This window comes from Rhinopithecus bieti, unplaced genomic scaffold (assembly GCF_001698545.2).
Source record: "Rhinopithecus bieti isolate Rb0 unplaced genomic scaffold, ASM169854v2 scaffold_986, whole genome shotgun sequence".
NCBI lineage: Eukaryota > Metazoa > Chordata > Mammalia > Primates > Cercopithecidae > Rhinopithecus > Rhinopithecus bieti.
In genome coordinates, this window is record NW_016803218.1 from 138475 (window position 1) to 161388 (window position 22914).

General features: G+C 38.5%; 1 protein-coding gene across 8 annotated transcripts in view; it reads left to right on the plus strand.

The window, feature by feature from the left end:
* Positions 1–18667, plus strand: part of NUCB2 (nucleobindin 2) — a 69847-nt gene extending 51180 nt beyond the window's left edge. For 7 of the 8 annotated variants that reach the window (XM_017869887.1, XM_017869865.1, XM_017869861.1 and 4 more), the window contains 4 exons: positions 2534–2623; positions 17257–17427; positions 18026–18107; positions 18532–18667. In XM_017869887.1, coding sequence (XP_017725376.1) covers positions 2534–2623; positions 17257–17427; positions 18026–18107; positions 18532–18539 — 351 coding nt within the window. In that variant the 3' untranslated portion in view covers positions 18540–18667. The remainder of the gene's footprint in view (positions 1–2533; positions 2624–17256; positions 17428–18025; positions 18108–18531) is intronic. The other variant, XM_017869895.1, reaches the window with a different exon arrangement.
* The last annotated feature ends 4247 nt before the right edge of the window (positions 18668–22914 follow it).

A 22914-nucleotide genomic window follows, 5' to 3' on the forward strand; every position in this document is an offset into this window, starting at 1 on the left:
TTTTTTTTTTTTTTTTTTTTTTAAGAGACGGTATGTCTTTTGCCATGTTGCCCGGGCTGCCAGCTAACTTTTTAATTTTTGGAGACACAAGGTCTTGCTATGTTGTCCAGGCTGAAGTTTGCATTTTTGATCCAGATTATTATACTAGATGCCTTTAGTATGAATAAAATAATTTGTAACTACTTTAAAATATTCTAAAAGATAAAGATGTTACTGCATATCAGGTATAAAACCTTTTTTTGGGGGCTGGGCATGATAGCTCACGCCTGTAATCGCAACACTTTGGGAGGCCATGGCAAGTGGATCACTTGAGGTCAGAAGCTCGAGACCAGCCTGGCAAACATGGTGAAACCCTGTGTCTACTAAAAATACAAAGATTAGCCGGGTGTGGTGCTGTATACCTATAATCCCAGCTACTTGGGAGGCTGAAGCATGAGAATTGCTTGGACCCAGCAGGCAGAGTTTGTGGTGAGCCAAGATTACACCACTGTACTCTAGCCTGGGTGACACAGCAAGACTTCATCTCAAAACCAAACCAAACCACACCACACCACACCACACCACACCAAACCAAACCCTTTTTTCAGTACTGAAAAACAAAAACAAAAAACAACCTCTGGTTACTGCCTCATTTCTCTGTTTCTCTTCAAAGAGTTGTCTATTCTTCCTCTTCCTGTTAATTCTTCACCTTTCCTTTTCGTCTTAATCTGTGCTGTAGCCTCAATCATTCCATTTAAAAATCCTCCCATTGGATGACCTCTATCTTGTCAAGTCCAGTGGCCTCATCTTACATGACCCCTTGGCAACATTTGATACAGTTGATGCCTCCCTCTTTCTTGAAATGGTTTCTTCACTTACTTTTGGGAAACTACACCTCCTCAATTTCTTCATACCCCACTCTCTCTTCTTTGCTGGCTTTTCTTCGTGTTTCCAAGTTCTGCATGTTGCATTGCCCTGGGCCCATCCCTTGGCTGTGTTCTTTCTAGCTTCATTCTCTCCTTAGGTGGTAGTGTGGAGTCCCGTGTCTCTATATATGCTCTATATTTGCGTGTATGCTGGTGAGTTCAGTATTTTTATCTTCAGCTGTCTCCTTTCTCTGAGTTCCAGGGTTGTATCTGCTTGACAGTTCTCCTTGTGTTTAACTCACATCTTCTTCAAACCCAGATCTGTTCCTTCTTCAGCCTTTTTCATTTCAACAAATTAATCATAATTCATCTAGTTGCTCAGGCTAAGTCATCCTTAACTTCTTTCCTCATATCCTGCATTTCCTCTATAAGTTCTATTTGATCTATCTTTCAAACAGATCCAGAATTTGACCACTTCCCCCCACTTCCACTACTATTTAATACCAATCAAGTCCAAGCAAGTCTCCTAACTGGCATCTCTGCTTCTGTTTCTTACCCCACTGCAGACACTTCTTCATAAGTAGGTAGAGTAAGCTCTTAAAAGCATAAATCAGGTCACATGCTCTCTTGCATAGAAATACTTCAATGCATAGAAATACTTCAATGGCTTGCAATTTCCCTTGTAATATGATCCCAAATCCCTCCTATTTCCAAAAGATTCGTGACTTCATCCTTGCCTTGCTCTCTGTGACTCTCTCTCCTCTGGCCACACTGGCCTTCTGATGTTTACCTCTCATCAAGCTTGTTCCCATTTTAGAGCATTTGGACTTAATATTTCTTTTTTCTGGAATACTCGTTTTTAAATCATCACAAGGTCTTACTTCCACTGAGTCTGTGCTCAGATGTCCATGGTCCATCTAATGGCTACCCTCATTTAAATATTTGCCTTTCTCTGCAGTTCTTGCTCTGCCTTTCCTCCCTCTAAGCCAAAAACTCTGATATAGGCATCATATGCAGGGTAACTGAATCCCACTATTTTGCTTCACTAACTTTCTTCTGAATTTTTGAGCTGTAAATGCTAAATTGGGATGTCTGTTGACTGCTGACATCCCAACTATCAAGTGAATTTCTTTGACCATTATACAGTACACCTTTGTAACGAAATTTGCCACAGGCTGTAACAGCTATGCAAGAGGATTTGGAGAGGTTGTCAGCTTTAGTTTTGATTTAGGTAATTGTGTTTTTTTAAGAAAAAGTGTTGGGAACATTTTAGTTTAACCTCCTTTACTCTTGGCTAAAACCGTCCTCTTTCTGGAATGGTTCTTTTTCTTACTGAAGAACTTTGGCTTCAAGAGGGATTGTACATCTTATGGTAAAGTAGGAAGATGATACCAGTCACTTAACCACTCAGATCAGCTGACTGAAACTTAGTGGTTTTGGGGGCATTAGGTATATAGATATCTCATATTTTCCAATTTGAATTATATAGAAGAGAAAGATATTTATTTTGTAATTCTAGTATAATGTTGAGTGCTCTGTTATTTTTTTTCCTCCAGTTTCTGTGGATGTTAGGTGAGTCCTAATTTCTGTATGTTTGTGTAGTGGCATCTATTACAAGACAGTTGATAGTGTCTAAATAATATGAGAAATATTTACTTTGTATTATGTATACATTTTCTTTTAATCAGGTTGATACTAACAAAGACAGATTGGTGACTCTGGAGGAGTTTTTGAAAGCCACAGAAAAAAAAGAATTCTTGGAGCCAGATAGCTGGGAGGTAATAGAACCTACTCTATATGAGATGTATGGTTCAACAACTTCTACATCAGTCTATTGTACTTTTAACTTTTATTCCCCATTATGTTTGCTTGTATAGTCTTGCTATCTTGGGTTTTTTATATAAATGTCACTATAAAATAATGAACTTGATTTCTTGGAAAGCTTGTAGCAATTTATTTCTTATTGATAATCACACTGCATAAAATTAGAAGTCTTTTAAAAATTATACTTTTTTTCAAAGTATAAAATAGGATTCGTTATTGAAAATTAGAAATATAGACACATTGAAAGAATAAATTAGAATTCACCTATAATTTTACTGCTCAGAGGTAGATTCTCAAGTTATGCATTGTATTATGTTAATTTGGAATAGTATGCAGTTTGTATATATAGTATATTCACATATAGCATACAGTATGTAAATAAGGTATTGTCTCATTTTAAATTCACACATATACATATATTCATATTTATTTATTTATTTTTTTGAGACAGAGTCTTGCTCTGTCATCTAGGCTGGAGTGCAGTGGCACTACCTCGGCTCACTGCAACCTCTGCCTCCCGGGTTCAAACAGTTCTTTGCCTCAGCCTCCCAAGTAACTGGGATTACAGGTGCCTGCCACCACGCCTGGCTAATTTTCGTATTTTTGGTAGAGACGGGGTTTCACCATCTTGGCCAGGCTGATCTTGAACTGACCTCATGATTCACCCGCCTCGGCCTCCCAAAGTGCTGGGATTACAGGCGTGAGTCACTGCACCAGGCTGGTAATATTTATGTATTTTTTAAAATGGCTTCATGCTGAAACAATGACTTTGTATGTTGATGAAATATTTTTTAAAAATTTAACAATATTTTGCAAACTTTTAATATCATTCTTCAAAACATGATTTTAAAATGGCTACCTAACATGCAGTTATATCGCTGTAGCATAATTTATATATCCATTTCTCCACATTTAGACATTTTGGGTAAATTCCAGTATTTTACTGTAATGACACTATGATGACTATCCATTTCTCTGCACATTTTTGGGCAATCTATAATGATTTCCCTGGGATTAACTCCCAGGAATAGAACTATTCTTAAGATTTATGAACAATTTTTAAAATTTCTCAGTATATCTTGGCAGATTGCTCCAGAAAAGTATATCAACTTGTAACACAGTCAACTGTGTTTAAATGAATGCATAGACAACTTGAAAAGAATAGTTGAGAGGCACCAACCAAAATGGATGGAAGAAAGAACATAGTCTTTTCTACATAAAACTGAAAAGATTACTATTTAAATTAAAATTTTAATTGTCCAGAAAATTGTTTGAGAAAGGGTGAACAGCTATTCTCGTTTACCCAGGACTAAGGAATTTCCAAGGATGTGGAACTTTTCATTGCTAAAACCAGACATTTTTGGGCAAATTGGGACAGTTGGCCCTTTTAGTTTGACATCAGAAAAGTCAGCTTCTTTTTGTTTTGTTTTTTTGACTAACGTTTGAAATGTTTCTTGACTTTCGTGAAGAAGAAGAATGCTAAAATTATTTGTATATACATTCCCTTTAGTGTGTCTGGTGTAGACTAGAAGATCAATAGATAATTACATACTTAACATTTTGACATAATTTCAGATTTACAAGAGTTGCAGGAATAGACAGGAAATCCCTGAATACATTTCAACCAGATTTAACTATGTTTGCTTTATCTTTCTCTCTTTTTCCCTCCTCTCTATTTTTAATCTCTGTGTGTGTGTATGTATAACATATAATTATGTTGTAATGTATGTACATATGTATATGTATATATAAACATATGTATATATGTACATACATAGTTTTGAATTGCTCGAGAGTAAATTACACATCATGCCACTTTAACCTAAAATACTTGAGTGTTTATTTCTTGCAAACAAGGATTTACCTTATATAATTACAGCAAAATTATCAATACTACACACATGGTACTCTTCTCCGATCTCTAGGCTTAGTGAGATTTTGTCAATTTTCCCAACAATATCCTTTATAACAAAAGAAAATCCAAGATGATACATTGAATTCAGTTGTAATGTCTTTCTAGTCTCCTTCAATCTGAAACAGTTTTTCAAGAGGACAGACTACTATGTTGTACAGTGTCCCTTGATTACCACAGAAGAGATGCTCAGTGTATCCTATTAGAAAGCACATGTTGAGGATCCCCATAACTGGTAATGGTAGCTTTGATCATTTTGTTAAGGTGGTGTCTACCAGATTTTTTGACGTAAAGTTATTATTTTACCTTTCGTATTTTAAAAAGTACCTTGTCTAGCCCACCATAGTGAGAGAATCAGAAGTCAGTTTTTGTTTTTCTATTTTATAAATACAGACTGGGTCTCACTATATTGCACAGGCTGGTCCCGAACTCCTGAGCTCAAGGAATCCTCCTGCCTCAGCCTCCCCAAAATGTGTGAACCACTGTGCCTGGAAAGAAGTCAGCCTTTTTTTAAAAATTTTTTTTTAAAATAATTTTAGGAAAAGTAAAGACAGGGTCTCGCTCTGTCACCCAGGCTGGAGTACAGTGGTGTGATCTCAGCTCACTGCAACCTCTGCCCCCACCCTCTTCAACCCACCCCGGCTCAAGTGATCCTCCCACCTCAGCCTCCTGAGTAGCTGAGACCACAGGCATGCACCACCATGCCTGGATCTTTTTTTTTTTATTTATTTTTTTTATTTTTAATTAGAGGGGCAGGATCTTGCCATGTTGCCCCAGGGGCTGGTTCTTGAACTCCTGAGTCCAAGCAAATCTGCCGCTGGCCTCCCAAAGTATGAGGTTACAGATGTAGGAGTTACTGTGCCCAGACAGAAGGTCAGCTTTAAAAAAAAAAAAAAAAAAAAAAAAATTCATTCCAACAGTATTTTCATGTAATATTTGTAAACCTTGTTTTAAAAGCTATGGAGGTATATAAACATTTTTTCAGGGTTAGACATTTAGATTATTACATTTTTTAATGCTATTTTAAAAAGAAAATGCTGCTACAAATACATGTTTGTATAAAACTTTTTATGTGATTAGGGTTGTTTTATAGGGTAGATTCTCAGTGTAGCATTACCAGGACCCAGGGAATATTTTAAGGCTGTTTTAAGGCTTGAACATCCTGATATACTGAAAGCAAGGAAGTCGCTAAAGAATGATACAGACATGTCACAAAGACACAAAAGCCAGTTTGAAGAAACTCCCACTGGCCAAATCTGGGACAATTTGAACATGGAAATAATGATGATAAGGATTAAAACTTATTGAATAAAACAAGAAGACACGAGTCTACACTGATATAAGTAGAGGGATAGAGAAGGGCGAATTCTTCTGCAAAATTGCTTTTCAAAAGACTTAACACCAATTTATAAATCCACCATTAAAAATATGTGCACTCTTTAAACATATCAGAGCTGAGCATGGTGGTGCCTACCTGTAGGCCCAGCTACTTAGGAGGCAGGAGGACAGCTTGAGCCCAGGAGTTTGAGACCAGTCTGGGCAATGTAGTGAGACCCAGTCTCTAAAAATAAAAAAATTAAAAAAAATACTTTGAGAATATGTGAATGTATTATGATGTCCATTGATGATTCTAGCTAGAATTATTACTGTGATGGTAGACAAATGGAGATTTTCTAACCTGATCATCCCTTCTACATTTGTTAGTTGGCTTTCTACTGTAATGAAAAGCTATTCCTTCCCCTTGACCTATTTATATTGGTGTAGACTTGTGGTTTCTTTTATTGAATAAGCTCTAATCTTTACCATCATTGTTTCCATACTCAAATTGTCCCAGACTTGGCCAGTGAGAGTTTCTTCAGACTGGCTTTTGTGTCCTTCTGACATGTCCAAATCATTCTTTGGGGACTTTCTTAGTTGTAGTATATCAGGATGTTCAAGACTTATCCTTTCCCTGACCCAACCCAGAATAACCCATTTTTCTGAGGAGCCCTGGTTCCTTTTAGTGGAGATCGATACTACAGACCAAGATCTGGGCCCTGGATGTGCTCCTTGCTACTGCAGTGTCATTGCTTACAAGGTCTTGTCAGATGACAGAGCTGGGGAATTAAAAGAGTATGTATGTAATATAGATGTGTATATGTACACACATACATGCACAGATACACACATATACACACCTATATAATATTCATTTCTACATATCTATCAATATATATTAAAACTCATGAATTTACACTGATATCTCCAATTGCAATCCAACACCTCTGACTTCTTTTTTTTCATTTTAATTTTTTAAAGTTCAGGAGTACGTGTGCAGGTTTATTATATAGTTTATATATATAAACTTTTTTTATATGGGGTTTTGTTTTACAGATTATTTTATTACCCAGGTATTAAGCCCTCATACCCATTAGTTATTTTTCCTGATCCTCCTCCTCCTCCTGCCCTCCATCTTCCCATAGGCCCCAGTGTGTGTTGTTCCTCTCTATGTGTCCATGTGTTTATCATCATTTAGCTCCCACTTATAAGTGAGAACATGCAGTATTTGGTTTTCTGTTTCTGCATTAGTTTGCTAAAGATACCGGCCTCCAGGTTCATCCATGTTCCTACAGGGGATGTGATCTCGTTCTTTTTTATGGCTGCATAGTATTCCATGGTGTATATGTACCACATTTCTTTATCTACTAATTTAGGTTGGGCATTTAGGTTGATTCTATGTCTTTGCTGCTGTAAAGAGTGCTGCAATGAACATATGTGCAACAACTTTGATTTCAACTTAGCATTCTATCTTTTGCCATATTTCATGCAAAACCTAACTCCCTTTTCCTTCAAAATATTTCATTTATTCACTCAATCCTAGAATGTACAAGAAGTTTCAAAATACTAATCCATGCCTCTGTTAAATAAGACTTTAAATTTTGTTTAGATTTTGTTGTTGTTGGGGCCAGTGCAGTAGCTCATGTCTGTAACATCTCAGCACTTTGCGAGGCCAAGGTGGGCGGATCACCTGATATAAGGATTTTGACACCTGGCCAACATGATGAAACCCTGTCTCTATTAAAAATACAAAATTAGCAGGGGAGTGGTGGCGCATTCCTGTAATCCCAGCTGCTCAGAAGGCCGAGGCAGGAGAATCACTTGAACCTGGGAGATGGAGGTTGCAGTGAGCCGAGATTGCACCCCAGCACTCCAGCCTGGATGACAGAGCAAGACTGTCTCAAAAAAAAAAAAAGATTTTGTCGTTGTTATTTTAACTTGAAGGCATATTGTACAAATACTATGATCAAAATTACTTGGGTTAGTTCATTTTTTTCCTCTCTGTTCCGTGGGTTATTTTATTCATTTAAAATAAAAGTACTATTTATTTACTTCTGTTTTTCTATTCAAGTTTTAGGATTTTCCTGTCTTGTTGATTTTAATTTTCTTATCTTGAGTATGTGAAACATTAAAACGTTTCCAAAAATTGAATCTATACAGAAAAGGTGTATTCAGACAAGTTTTTTCTTTATTTTTAATAATTAAAATTTATTGTGTGTGCATACATAGTATGTGTATATATTTACGGGTTACTTAGATATTTTGGTAGAGGCATGCGATGTGTAATAATTACATAATGGAAAATTGGGTATCCATCCCCTCAAGCATTTATCCTTTGTGTTACAAGCAATCCAATTATACTCTTTTAGTTATTTTCAAATGTCCAATAAATTATTATTGACTGTAGCCCCCCTGTTGTACTATGAAACACTGGGTTTTATTCATTCTATTTGTTTTTGGTACCCATTAACTGTCCCCACCACTCCCCAACTCCACACCTTTCCCAGCCTCTGGTAACCATCCTTCTATTCTCTATCTCCACGAGTTCAATTATTTTGATTTTTAGATCCCACAGATAAGTAGGAACATGTGATCTTTGTCTTTCTGTGCCTGGCTTATTTCACTTAATGTAATGACCTCCAGTTCCATCCATGGTGTTGCAAATGACAATCTCATTATTTTTTTATGGCTGAAATAATACTCCATTGTATATAAGCACCACGTTTTCTTCATCCATTTATCTGTTGATGGATGCTTGGCTTGCTTCCAAATCTAAGCCATTGTGAACAGTACTGCAACAAACATGGAAACACAGATATCTCTTTGATATACCAATTTTCTTTATTTTGGGTTAAGATTGCATTAAGATTGCTGGGTCATATGTTAACTCTATTTTTAATTTTTTGAGGAACTTCCACACTGTTCTCCATAGTGGTTGTATTAATTTACATTCCTACCAACAGTGTACAAGGGTTCCCTTTTTTCCACATCCTTGCCAACATTTGTTATTGCCTGTCTTTTGGATAAAAGCCATTTTAACTGGGGTGAGATGGTATCTCATTGTAGTTTTGATTTGTGTTTCTCTGATGGTCAGTGATGTTGAGCACTTTTTCATATGCCTGTTTGCCATTTAATGTCTTCTTTTGAGATATGTCTACTCAAATCTTTTGCCCATTTTTGTCAGATTATTAGATAATTTCCTATAGAGTTGTTTGAACCCCTTATATATTCTAGTTATTAATCCCTTATCAGATGCATAGTTTGCAAATATTTTCCCTCATTCTGTGGGTTATCCCTTCACTTTGTTGATTTTTTGCTTTGCTCTGCAGAAGCTTTTTTACTTGATGTGATCTAATTTGTCTATTTTTGCTTTGGTTGTCTCTGCTTATGGGTATTACTCAAGAATGTTTTGTCCAGGTCAATGTTCTGGAGAGTTTCCTCAATGTTTTCTTGTAGTAGTTTGATAGTTTGAGGTCTTAGAGTTAAGTCTTTAATCCATTTGGATTTGATTTTTGTATAAGGCAACATATAGGTATCAAATTTCATTCTTCTGCGTATGGATGTTCAGTTTTCCAGCACCATTTATTGAAGAGATTGTATTTTCTCCAATGTATGTTCTTGGCACCCTTTTCAAAAACGAGTTTACAGTAGGTGTGTGGGTTTGTTTCTGGGTTCTCTATTCTGTTCCATTGGGCCTGTATGTCTGTTTTTATGCCAGTACGATTGTGTTTTGGTGACTATAGTTCTGTAGGATAATTTGAAGTCAGATGATGTGATTCCTTCAGTTTTGTTCTTTTTGCTTTGGTTAGTCTAGGTCTTTTGTAGTTTCACATAAATTTTAGGATTGTTTTATCTATTTCTGTGAAAAATGTTGTTGGATATTTTGATATGAACTGCATTGAATTTGTAGATTGCTTTGGGTAGTATGGAGATTTTCACAACATAGTTTATTTCAATCTTTGAACATGGAATATCTTTCCAGTTTTTGATATCCTCTTCCGTTTCTTTCATCTGTGTTTTATAGTTTTCATTATAGAGATTTTAACTTCTTTGGTTAATTCCTATGTATTTAATTTTATTTGTGGCTATTGTAAATGGGATTAATTTTTAAATTTCTTTTTTCAGATTGCTTTATTGTTGGCATATAGAAATGCTGCTGATTTTCGTATGTTGATTTTGTATCCTGCAAATTTACTAAATTTATCAGTTCTAATAGTTTTTTTGTATGTGGAGTCTTTAGGTTTTTCCCAAATACAAGATCATATCATCTGCAAACAAGGATAGTTTGACTTCTTCCATTCCAGTTTGGATGCCCTTTATATCTTTTTCTTATCTGATTGATCTAGCTAGGACTTCCAGTACTACATTGAATAACAGTGGTGATGGTGGACATCCTTGTTGTGTTCCAGATCTAAGAGGAAAGACTTTCAGTTTTTCCCATTCAGTATGATATTAGCTGTGGGTCTGTCGTATATGCCTTTTATTATATCAAGGTATGTTTGTTCTATACCCATTTTTTGAGGGTTTTTATCATGAAGGGATGTTGAATTTTTTCAAATACTTTTTCAGCATCAATTGAAATGATCATATGATTTTTTGTTCTTCATTCTGTTGATATGATATATCATATTGATTTGTGTATGTTGACCCATCCTTGCATCACAGGGATAAATCCCAGTTGGCCATGATGTATGATCTTTTTAATGTATTGTTGAACTCAGTTTGCTATTATTTTGTTGAGTATTTTTGCATTAATATCCACCAGAGCTATTGGCTTGTACTTTTCTTTTTTTGATGTGACTTTGTCTGGTTTTGGTATCAGGGTAGTACGAGCCTTGTCAAATGAGTTTGGAAGTATTCCTTCCTCCTTTAGTTTTTGGAATAGTTTGAGTAGGATTTGCATTGGTTTTTCTTTAAAGGTTTGGTAGAATTCAGTAGTGAAGCCATTGGGTCCTGGGCATTTTTTTGCTGGGAAACTTTTTATTATGGCCTTGATCTCATTACTTGTTATTGGTCTGTTCAGGTTTTGGATTTCTTCCGAGTTCAATCTTGGTAGTTTGTATGTGTCTAGGAATTTGTCCATTTCTTGTAGATTTTCCAATTTATTGGCATATAGTTGCTCATAGTAGCCATTAATGATCCATTGAATTTCTGCAGTACCAGTTGTAATGTCTCCTTTTTCATCTCTGGTTTCATTTATTTGGGTTTTCTCTCTTTGTCTCTTAGTATGGCTAAGGGTTTGTCAATTTTGTTTAACTTCAGAAAACCAACTTTTTGTTTCATTGATCTTTTATATTGTTTTCTTCATTTCATATTCATTTATTTCTGCTCTGATCTTTATTTTTTCATTTCTTCTACTAATTTTGGATTTAGTTTGCTCTTGCTTTTCTAGTTAAGATGCACTATTAGGTTATTTATTTGAGATTTTTCTTTTTTTGATACAGACAGTTATAACTATAAATTTCCCTCTTAGTACTGCATTTGGTATGTTGTTTCCATTATCAGTTGTTTCAAGAAATGTTTCAATTTCCTTCTTAATTTTTTCATTGACCTACTGGTTATTCGGGAGCATACTGTTTCATTTCCATGTGTTTGTATAGTTTCCAAAATTCCTCTTATTATCGATTTGTAGTTTTATTCCATTGTGGTCAGAGAAGATGCTTAATATTATTTCTATTTTATGAATTTTTTTTTTTTTTTTTTTTTTTTTTGAGACAAAGTCTTGTTCTGTTGCCCAGGCTGGAGTGCAGTGGCACTATGTCAGCTCACTGCAACCTTCACCTTCCAGGTTCAAGCAATTCTTGTGCGTCAGCCTCCCAAGTAGCTGGAATTACAGGCACATGCCACCACACCCAGCTAATTTTTGTATTTTTAGTAGGAATGGGGTTTCACCATGTTGGCCAGGCTAGTTGTGAACTCCCAACCTCAAGTGATCTGCCCACCTTGGCTTCCCAAAGTGCTGGGATTACTGGCATGAGCCACCATGCTCAGCAGAATGTTTTAAGACTTGTTTTGTGACCTAGCATATTGTCTATTTGTCTATTTATTTATTTATTTTTGAGACAGAGCCTCAGTCTGTTGCCCAGGCCAGAGTGCAGTGGGGCGATCTTGGCTCACTGCAACCTCCACCTCCTGGGTTCAAGCGATTCTCTTGTCTCAGCCGCCTGAGTAGGTGGGATTAAAGATGTGTGTCACAACGTTCGGCTAATTTTTGTATCTTTTTAATAGAGATGGAGTTTACCATATTGGTCAGGCTGGTCTTGAACTCCTGACTTCAAATGATCCACCCACTTCGGCCTTCCAAAGTGCTAGGATTACAGGTGTGAGCGACCGTGCCTGGCCCATATTGTCTATCTTTGAGAACGATCCATGTGCTAAGGAGAAAAATGTGTACGCTATAGCTGTTGGATGAAATGTTTGTTAAATATCTATTAGATCCATTTGATCTATAGTGTAGATTATGTCCAATGTCACTTTGTTGATTTTCTGTCTGGGAGTTCTGTCTGATGCTGAAAGTGGGGTGTTGAAATCTTCAGCTGTTATTGCATTGAGGCCTGTCTTTGTCTTTAGGTCTAATAATATTTGCTTAATGTATCTGGATGTTCTAGTGTTGGGTGCATATCTGTTTATAATCATTGTATCTTCTTGCTCAATGGACCCATTTATCATTTTCTTTGTCTCTTCTTAGTTTTTGTCTTGACCTCTGTTTAGTCTGATGTAAGTACTGCTCCTGCTACTCCTGCTGTTTTTTGGTTTCCATTGGCAGGGAATATCTGTTTCCATCTCTTTATTTTCAGTCTGTATGTCTTTATAGGTGAAGTGTGTTTCTTTTAGGCAACAGATCATTGGGTCTTGTTTTTTCATCTATTCAGACACTCTGTGTCTTGATTGAAAAGTTTAGTTGATTTACTTTAGAAGTTATTATTACTGATAAGTAGGGACTTACTCCTGCCATTTCGTTATTTTTCTGGTTGTTTTGCTGTCTTCTTTTTCTTCCTTCCTGTCTTCCTTTCCGTGAAGCTGATTTTCTCTGGTGGCATGCTCTAATTTCTTGCTTTTTTTTATGTGTATCAATTGTATGTTTTTAGATTTGAGATTACCATGAGGCCTGCAAATAATATTTTATAACCCATTATTTTAAATTGATGACAACACTGATTGCATAAACAACCATACAAAAAGAAAATAAATACTTTACACTTCCACTTCATCTCCCTGCTTTTTAACTTTTGTTACTTTTTTTTTTTTTTTTTGAGACAGAGTTTCGCTCTTGTTGCCCAGGCTGGAGTGCAATGGCAAGACCTCAGCTCATCACAACCTCCGCCCCCTAGGTTCAAGCGATTCTCATGCCTCAGCCTCCCAAGTAGCTGAGATTACAGGCATGCACCACCATGCCCAGCTAATTTTGTATTTATAGTAGAGACAGGATTTCTCCATGTTGGTCAGGCTGGTCTCAAACTCCCAGCCTCAGGTGATCTGCCCACCTCAGCCTCCCAAAGTGCTGGGATTACAGGCATGAGCCACTGCGCCTGGCCTCATTGTTACTTTGTTTTTGTTGTTGTTGTTGTTGAGACGGAGTTTTGCTCTAGTTACCCAGACTGGAGTGTAATGGCTCAATCTCAGCCCACCACAACCTCTGCCTCCTGGGTTCAAGCGATTCTCCTGCCTCAGCCTCCCGAGTAGCTGGGATTACAGGCATGTGCCACCACGCCCGGCTAATTTTTTGTATTTTTAATAGAGATGGGGTTTCTCCATGTTGGTCAGGCTGGTCTCGAACTCCCAACCTCAAGTGATCTGCCTGCCTCGGCCTCCCAAAGTGCTGGGATTACAGGCCTGAGCCACTGCTCCTGATCGTACTTTTTATATCTTATTTTATTGCCTGTCTTGAAAAGTTGTAGTTATTATTTTATTTATTTTTAGTTATTTTTGATTGGTTCCTTGTTTGGCCTTTCTACTTACGTCAAGAGAAGTTTATATACAGCAATTACAGTGTGATATTATTCTGTGTTTTTCTGTGTGCTTACTGTCACCAGTGAGTTTTGTACCTTCAGATGATTTTTTTGTTCTCATTAACGTCATTTTCTTTCAGATTGAAGAACTACCTTTCACATTTCTTATAGGACAGGTCTGGTGTTGATGCAGTCCCTCAGTTTTTGTTTATCTGAGAAGGTCTTTATTTCTCCTTCATGCTTAAAGGATATTTTCAGTGAATATACTATTCTAGGGTAAAAAAAATTTTTTTCCTGTCAGTGCTGCAAATATTTCATACCAGTCTCTCTTGGCCTGTAAGGTTTCCACTGAAAAATCTGGCACCTGAGACACAGTCTTGTTCTCTTACCCCGGCTGGAATGCAGTGGTGTGATCTTGGCTCACTGCAACTTCTGCCTCTCAGGTTCAAGTGATTCTTGTGGTTTAGGCTCCCGAGCAGCTGGAATTACAGCTGTGTGCCACATCTGGCTAATTTTTATATTTTTAGGTGAGATGAGGTTTTTCCATGTTGGCCAGACTGGTCTTGAAATCCTGGTCTCAAGTGATCTGCCCACCTCTGCCTCCCAAAATGCTAAGATTACAGGTGCGAGCCACTACGCCTGGCCAGGATCCTTTCTTTGTACTTGACCTTTGGTAGTTTGATTATTAAATGCCTTGAGGTAGTCTGACGTGAGTTAAATCTGCTTGGTGTTCTATAACCTTTTTGCACTTGAATGTTGAAATATTTCTGATAGTATTCCTTTGAATAAACTGCCTACCCTTATCTCTCTCTCTGTCTCCTCTTTAAGGCCAATAAAACTCCCATATTTGCCCTTTTGAGGCTATTTTCTAGATCTTGTAAGCATGCTTTCATTGTTTTTCATTCTCTTTCCTTTGCATCCTCTGTATTTTCAAATAGCCTGTCTTCAAGCTCAGTAATTCTTTCTTCTGCTTGATCAGTTCTGCTATTAAGAGACTCTGTTGCATTCATCAGCATGTCCATTCCATTTTTTAGCTCTAGAATTTCTGCTTGATTCTTTCTAATTATTTTGATCTCTTTGTTGAATTTATCTGATAGAATTCTGAATTCCTTCTCTGTGTTATCTTGAATTTCTTTGAGTTTCCTCAATACAGCTATTTTGAATTCTGTATCTGAAAGGTCATATATCTCTGGTTCTCCAGGATTGGAACCTGGTACCTTATTTAATTCATTTGGTTAGGTCATGTTTTCCTGGGTGGTGGTGATGTGTGTAGATGTTTGTTGGTGTCGGAGCATTGAAGAGTTAGATAGTTATTGTAATCTTCATATTCTGGGCTTGTTTGTGCATATCCTTCTTCGGAAAGCTTTCCAGGTATTCCACGGGACTTGGGCCCAAAGTCCAGTAATTCTGTGATTTTTGCAGACTCTTAAAAGTACCACCTTGGTGGTCTTGGATAAGATCCGGAAGAATTCTCTAGATTACCAGGCAGAGACTCTTGTTCTTTTCCCTTACTGTCTTCCAAACAAATGGTCTCTCTCTGTGTGCTGAGCCACCTGGAACTGGAGGTGTGGTGATGCAAGTACCCTTATGGGCATCACCATGGAACTGTGCTGGGTCAGGCCTGAAGCCAACATAGCACTGGGCCTTGACCAAGGCCCTTTCCTTCATGGTGGCAAGTTCCCCCAGATCCTGAGTGTGTCCGGAGATGCTGTCTGGAAGCCAGGAAATGGAGTAAAAAACCCTGGCAATTTACCTGATGTTCTATTTTACTGTGGCTAAGCTGGCACTCAAACCACAGTACAAAAGCCTTCCTGCTCTTCACTACTCTTTCTACAGGCAGAGGACGCTCTCCCTGTGGCCATTACCACCACCACCTCTGGTCCACACGGGGTTCTGCCAGCCACTGCTGATATTTACTGAAAGCCCGAGGGCTTTTCTGTCACCTTGCAGTAAATGCTGCCAGGCCTTTACCCTTCAGGGAAGTGGGCTTCCCTCTGGCCCAAGGCGAGTCCAGAAATGCTGTCCAAGAGCCAAGGCCTGGACTTGGGGACCCCAAAAGTCTGCTTGTTGCTCTACCCCATTGTGGCCAAGCTGGTACCTAGGGTGCAAGACAAAAATCACCTTTACTTTCCCTCTGCTTTCCTCAAACAGGGGTCTCTCACCATAGCCACTACAGCTGGGAATGTGCTGGGTCACCCCAAAGCCAGCATGTCTCAGAGTCCAAGACACAGAGCATACTCCCTGGGTCTTGCCGCTGGTTATTCAGGGCCCAAGGGCTCTTTACTCAGCAAGTGATGAAGCCTGCCGGGACTGCTCCCTTAAGGCAGCAGTTTTCCTTTTGGGCCAGGGTATGTCTAGAAATGTCACCTTGGAGTTAGGGCCTGGAATCAGGACCTCACAGTTCTGCCTGGTGCCCTATCCTACCATGGCTTAGCTGGTATCCAAGATGTAAAACAAAGCCCTCTTTACTTTTTCCTCTCCTTTCCTCAAGAAAGGAATCACTTTCATAGCCGCAAGCTGTACTGCCTGAGGTTGGGGGAGGGGTAGCACAAGCATACCCTTAGCCTCACCAGCTGGTATCTCCCCTGGTCACCTGCTACCCTAGTTCACTGTCTCTCAGCCCAGCCTAGCACTAGGAGTTGCCTAGGAATTATAGTCCTTCTTTCCTAGACTCCCTTTCAAGTTTACCTAGGGCCCCAGAGCACTTCAGCCCACATGGTGAGGCTTGCCAGGAAATTCAGTACCCATTGCTGGCATGGGCGATTCTCCTCTGGCTAGGGCTGGTTCAAATGCTCCTATGCATGGACACTGGTGGAGCCCAGAACACCTTTATTCTCTGCTGTGACAGGGTAGCACAAAGTTCAATGTAAAGTCCCCCAGTTGCTATGCTCCCTTCCCAGAGGGCACAGACTCTCTGTGCTGCAGGTCTGCTGCGAGGGGGTGGGGGAGAGGTGGCATAGGTGATTCAAGACTGTCTCTTTGGCCCTTCTCAATGTCTTTGTAGGTGATATGAAGTTGAAATCAGGTCCTGTGAGTGCTCACCTGATGTTTGTTTCTTGTGGTTTTCTGTGTGCAGACAGCTGTTAAAATTTGGTGTTTCAGTGAGGATTGGGGGGGAATGATAAATTTTATTTCTCTTCCCACGTTCTCTTTGTCTCTTTTACCCAGTTCTCACTCTTTGCCTTTAGTCGTCAATCCCAGAAGAGAATCTCTGAGTTTCTCTTCCTGTTTTTCCTTTTGTTCAAATGAGTACATAAATATATATTACTTATTTCCCCTTCCTTCTTACCCCAAAGGCATAATCCTATAGATACTCTTTTATACTTTGCTAACCATAGAATTTTAAAGCTAAATCAGACTTTATTGTTGTAGTTTTGAGATTATTCTTTCCTCATTTTTTTTCTTTTAGACATTAGATCAGCAACAGTTCTTCACAGAGGAAGAACTAAAAGAATATGAAAATATTATTGCTTTACAAGAAAATGAACTTAAGAAGAAGGCAGATGAGCTTCAGAAACAAAAAGAAGAGCTACAACGTCAGCATGATCAACTGGAGGCCCAGAAGCTGGAATATCATCAGGTGGCATTTTGTCAAAAGATTATGGCATTAAAAAAGATTTTAGGTTCTTTGTTAAAAGCCTGTGTTTTTGTAACATATTTCATTGTACTATAGTACACTGCTATTGCTATAGTATTTTAAACTTTAATACTTTAAAACTATTTTGTGGAATATTAATCTAAATTTTATTTTATATTACTTTATTTTATTTTGAGACAGCCTGTCTCCCAGGCTGGAGTACAGCGCTGTGATCATAGCTCACTGCAGCCTCAAACTCCTGGGCTTAAGTGATCCTCCCACGTCAGCCTCCCCACTAGCTAGGACTACAGGTGTATGCCAGTGTTCCTGGCTAATGTTAATATATGTTGTAGAGACCAGGTCTCACTATGTTGCCGAGGCTGGTCTCGAACTCCTGGCCTCAAGTGATCCTCCCATCTCGGCCTCTGAAATTGTTGGGACTATAGGCGTGAGCCACTGCACCTGGTCAAATCTAAATCTTATCGTTTGAATATCTTTGTTTTAGAAAACAATTTTCAGTTACTTTGTTGTGCTTTGTCAAAGGTCACACATATGATAGAAAATCAAGTTATACTTTTAACTTTCATTTTCCATTCACCAGGTCATACAGCAGATGGAACAAAAAAAATTACAACAAGGAATTCCTCCATCAGGGCCAGCTGGAGAATTGAAGTTTGAGCCACGTATGTAATTCTGTTTGATTATTTATTTAGGAAAATAAATTATTGTATCAATTGAAGTCCACATTTATTACAAATATAATTTCAAGTCATTAAGATGGTATGTTATTTTTTGTGTGTTTTTTCTAGTATTAGAGCAATTTAGATTACAGAAAAATGAAAATGCCTCCAAAAGTTTTATGTAGCAGCAAATTTTCAGTGCTGTATCATTTGTATAATTTGATAACCATATTTATGGTAAAATGGTTTATTTCAACATTATTTGTAATTCTTTTCTAATTATATTAATCTTACCAGAGAACATGTTTTTAAAAATTGTAATCTATGATTAGCTAAGCATATTTTTTAAAACAAGTATATTTGTATATGAAAGAACATTCAGAATAAAGGAAGATGCTTTTAAAATAACTTTTTTTTTTTCCAACAGACATTTAAAGTCTGAAGTCCACCAGAGCTCGGAAGAAAGCTGTTAACTCAACATCTATTTCATCTTTTAGCTCCCTTCCTTTTCTCTGCTCAATAAATATTTTAAAAGCATATTTGAAATAAAGGAAGATACTTTTAAATGAAAACACTTTTTTGGGGACACAGATATTAAAGGATTGAAGTCTACCAGAACCAGGAAGAAAACAAACTCACTGTCTGCTCTCTGCTCTCACATTCACACGTCTCTTCTATTTTTTTTTTTTTGTTCTCCTTTAGTGATTTAATTAAGTGGCTTTATGCCATAATTTAGTGAAACTATTAGGAGCTATTTAAGTGAGAAAACTCTGCCTCTTGCTTTTAAATTAGATTGCTCTCATAAACGTAGATATTCTTTTATGGGTGCTTATCATTCTTTCTTTCAATAAATATTTCTTTGATATTAATAATTCTGAAAAGGCCATAGTATTTCCCTGTGTTTCCTGGTAACTTTTTTCTACTTTTGGCAACCTCAACTGCTAGAAATTCTTCACCTGAATCGTTTTTGCTACCATTTCAGGTCATTTTTCATTCTTTTTTATTTTGCTCTATACTTTATCATTTAAGATTGGGTTCTGTTACATATAACAGAAAAACCAAAGATAACAGTGGTTTAAACTAAATAGGAGTTTTTTTCTTACATAAAAGAAGTCTAGAAGTAGGTGGTGTCCAGGTTCCTATCTTTCTTCTCTGCTATCCTCAGTGCATGATTTTTATCCTCAGGTTACCTCACTCTTACTGTTCAAGTTTGCTCCTGGAGGCACTGGGGAAGGCAAGAAACTAGACTTTCTCTGCTTGAGTCAGCTTCCCTGAGGCCATTTTCCAGAACCAGCAGCACCTGAACTTATGTCTCGACTAGAACTGGGTCACACTGATGGCCACACCTAGCTGCTAGGGAGGCTGAGAAGTCCATGTGGCAATGTGACCAGCTAAAAGTTGGATTATTTTACTAAGGAAGAAGGGAAGAGGGAATGTTTTGTAGGCAACTTTCAATTTGAACCTCAGCCACCCTTGTTGGCTACCTAAATTTCTGTGTACCATCTTCTTCCAAGATAGAAAACACTCACCCCCTCTCCCTGAAGAGAAACCACCATAAATCCAGCCCATTATTGCATATTAGATGAAAGACCATGCTATCTGGAGACAGTCCCCTCCGTCATGTTAGGGTGTGGCTCCTTGTGTTCTGGCCACCTACAAACTGAAAGACAAGTTTTCTGCCCCAAGAGTGCCAGATGCATAATGCAAAGGTGCAGGAAAACTCACTTTGAAGCTTTTTAGAAACAGGGTCTTACTGTGTTGTCTGGTCTAGAGTACAGTGGTGCGATCATAGCTTACTGCAGCCTTGAACTCCTGGGCTCAAGTGATCCTTCCACCTCAGTCTCCCTAGTAGCTAGGACTACAGGCACACACCACGAACACCTGGCTAAACATTTTTTTTGTAGAGATGAAGTATTGCTATGTTGCTCAGGCTGGTCTTAAACTCCTGGTCTCAAGCAATCTTCTCCCCTCAGCCTCCCAAAGCACTGGGATCACTTGGTGTGAGCCACCATGCCCAGGACCCCTAAAACTGATCTTTCAGAAAAGGGGAGAATTAGAAATATAGTGGCCACTGATCCATAGCAATTGGAAAGTACTGCTTGGCAAAAATAATTAAATCTCTTTGCTATAGTTCATGAATATATTCCTTGGTTTGCCCATCAGGCAACCCCTCATTCACCTTTCTGAGAGGAATTCCTTTATCTAATGTCCTCAGGGGGCCTTGGTTTTACTTTCTGGGTGGTTTTCATTGTACATTACTTTTCAGACACAGTCTGCATGGGCATTGGAAAGTATACCCTTCTTGGAGGCTGGGCAGCCTTAGCAGTTTACTTCCTATAATTGTGAGTCTGGGGGCAGGCTTGGGAATTAGAGTATAGATCCGTAACAGCTACAGGCTGTTGCAGGCCAGGTTTGGGTTGTTGTTGTTGTTTTGTTCTGTTTCTTGGCCAAGTGGATTCCTAAAAATTTAGTAAGTTTCTGGTCCGTTGTCTTCAGTCATTTCCATGGACAGTTTTAACCAAGGTAAAATACATTGTTTTTAACAAAGAACCTCATCATTTACTTGCTGGCCTCTGTGTGCTCTCCATCCTCTTTGTTCTCACAGGAATGGTACCTCCTTGAGATCCTTTGAAACTGTAGGCTTGCATGGAATGGCAACAGTCTTAATCTGATCTCTTCCCCTAGGATGGCTCCTATTATTTGGCAGAAAATTCTAAGGGAACGTTCTTGAAAAAGGTTGAGAAAGTTTTAGTAGCTCCCTCAGAGCCTTTACTTATAAATGCTTCACTTTGGAGTACAGTAGTACTTGACTTTTTCAGTTCTTCAGGGCTCCAGATTTGGGTCTTGGTCAATTTATATGGTAGACAAAGAGCAATTTCAGCAAAGCTATTTTCCCTTGCATCACTGCAGACGTGTTAACCTTAGTCCAAGTCACATATCTCTTTAGGGCTTTGCTGAAAAGAGGCAAGAAGCAGCCAACACATGCTAGCACTCTGAAGTTCTACCACCTTTGTCTCTGTGGCAGGAAGTCTGAACCTCACCTTGACCTCTGTTGGCAAAAGTCTCACTGCCCAAAGCCCTACCTCCTCAACTAAGCCAACCCCAGATTTAGGGCCTTTGACTTGCTGCACCTTACTTCTAGCTGCCAAATTCTGTATAGGTCAAGATTCTTAGCTGTAGGCAATGAAATCTTCTTTAGGTATTAAACAGAAGGAATGGGTGAATCAGTATAGATAGGTCACAGAATCGATGGGAGGGCTGAGGAAACAGACCTAGGCTGAGCTTCTAGGAATTATGTCACAAGACTAGGCTGCTGAAGGAGCTGCCGCTTTTAGAACAATCAAGAAGCTGCCTGCTGGATTAGGAAGCTGCCTGCTGGACTAGGAAGCTGTGAACAGTTGCCAGTTCCAGAGCCACACCACCTCTGCCATTCTTTATGCCAGCAAAAATAGATACATGTCTTCTTGCCTCTGTCCCCATGTTACTTGGTTCTAAGTAAAAGTCTCAAGTGAGTGAATCTGGTGGACTGGACCAATCATATCTGAAACCCTAGCTGCAAGGGAGGTTAGGAGATATAATGTTCAACTTTCCTACCTCTGTGTGATAGGAATGCATGTTAAAAGCTACCCTAGGCTGGGTGTGGTGGCTCACACCTGTAATCCCAGCACTTTGGGAAGCCAAGGTGGGTGGATCACCTGAGGTTAGGAGTTCAAGACCAGCCTGGCCAACATGGTGAAACCCCATCTCTACTAAAAATAGAAAAATTAGCTGGGTGTGGTGGCGCACACCTATAGTCCCAGCTATTCAAGAGGCTGAGGCAGCAGAATTGCTTGAGCCTGCGAGGTGGAGGTTGCAGTGATTTGAGATCACGCCACTGCACTCCAGCCTGGGCCACGGAGCAAGACTCTATCTCAGGAAAAAAAAGAAAAGGCTGCCCTAGCACCTCACAAGTTTACATTGTTTCACATAATAATTTTTAAACTCTTAGTCCTTATTTTATAGATTTTAGATAATCATTGCATATTCCTCCAAACATACTTAAACAATGGATCCCAAAATTAAATAGCAGTTTAGGAAAGTTATTCTTATATACAGCTTTACAAAACCTACAAAAACCACTCAATGTAGTAATAGTGCTTGCTATGTTTTTTAAAGAAATGGATTAGAATCTCTATTGCTTAAATTATAAGCAATAGAATCTCTATCTACATTGCTTAAATTGTAAGCAATATTGAAAAATGGTTTGGCATATCCTTTTGTTGATGACTACTATCTGTGACATGAAACTGATAAGACATTCTTTTGGGTAAACGTTTAACCACAGTTGGTAAAGTGGTTAAATCAGGAATTAATAGGAAGAAATAGAGTAATTTCTTGAAATGCTTTTTTGGCTCGAGTAAATGATGGATATTAATGTAGAAATATTTCACACTTTCCAGCAAACTAATGTAATTTATATTATTCAGAAAAGAATTACTAAGCCTAAAATTATAGATTAAGGAATTATAATTTTTTTGAGTACTGGCATTTATGAATGAATATTATTATTTTTTGAGACAGTGTCTCAGTCTTGTCACCTAGGCTAGAGTGCAGTGGCGTGATCTCGGCTCACTGCCACCTGTGCCGCCCGGGTTCAAGCAATTCTCCGGCCTCAGCCTCCCGAGTAGCTGGGATTACAGGCACTTGCCACTGCGCCCGGCTGCTTTTTGTATTTTTAGTAGAGACGGGGTTTCCCCATATTGGTCAGGCTGGCCTTGAACCCCTGACCTCGTGATCCACCCACCTCGACCTCCCAAAGTGCTGGGATTAC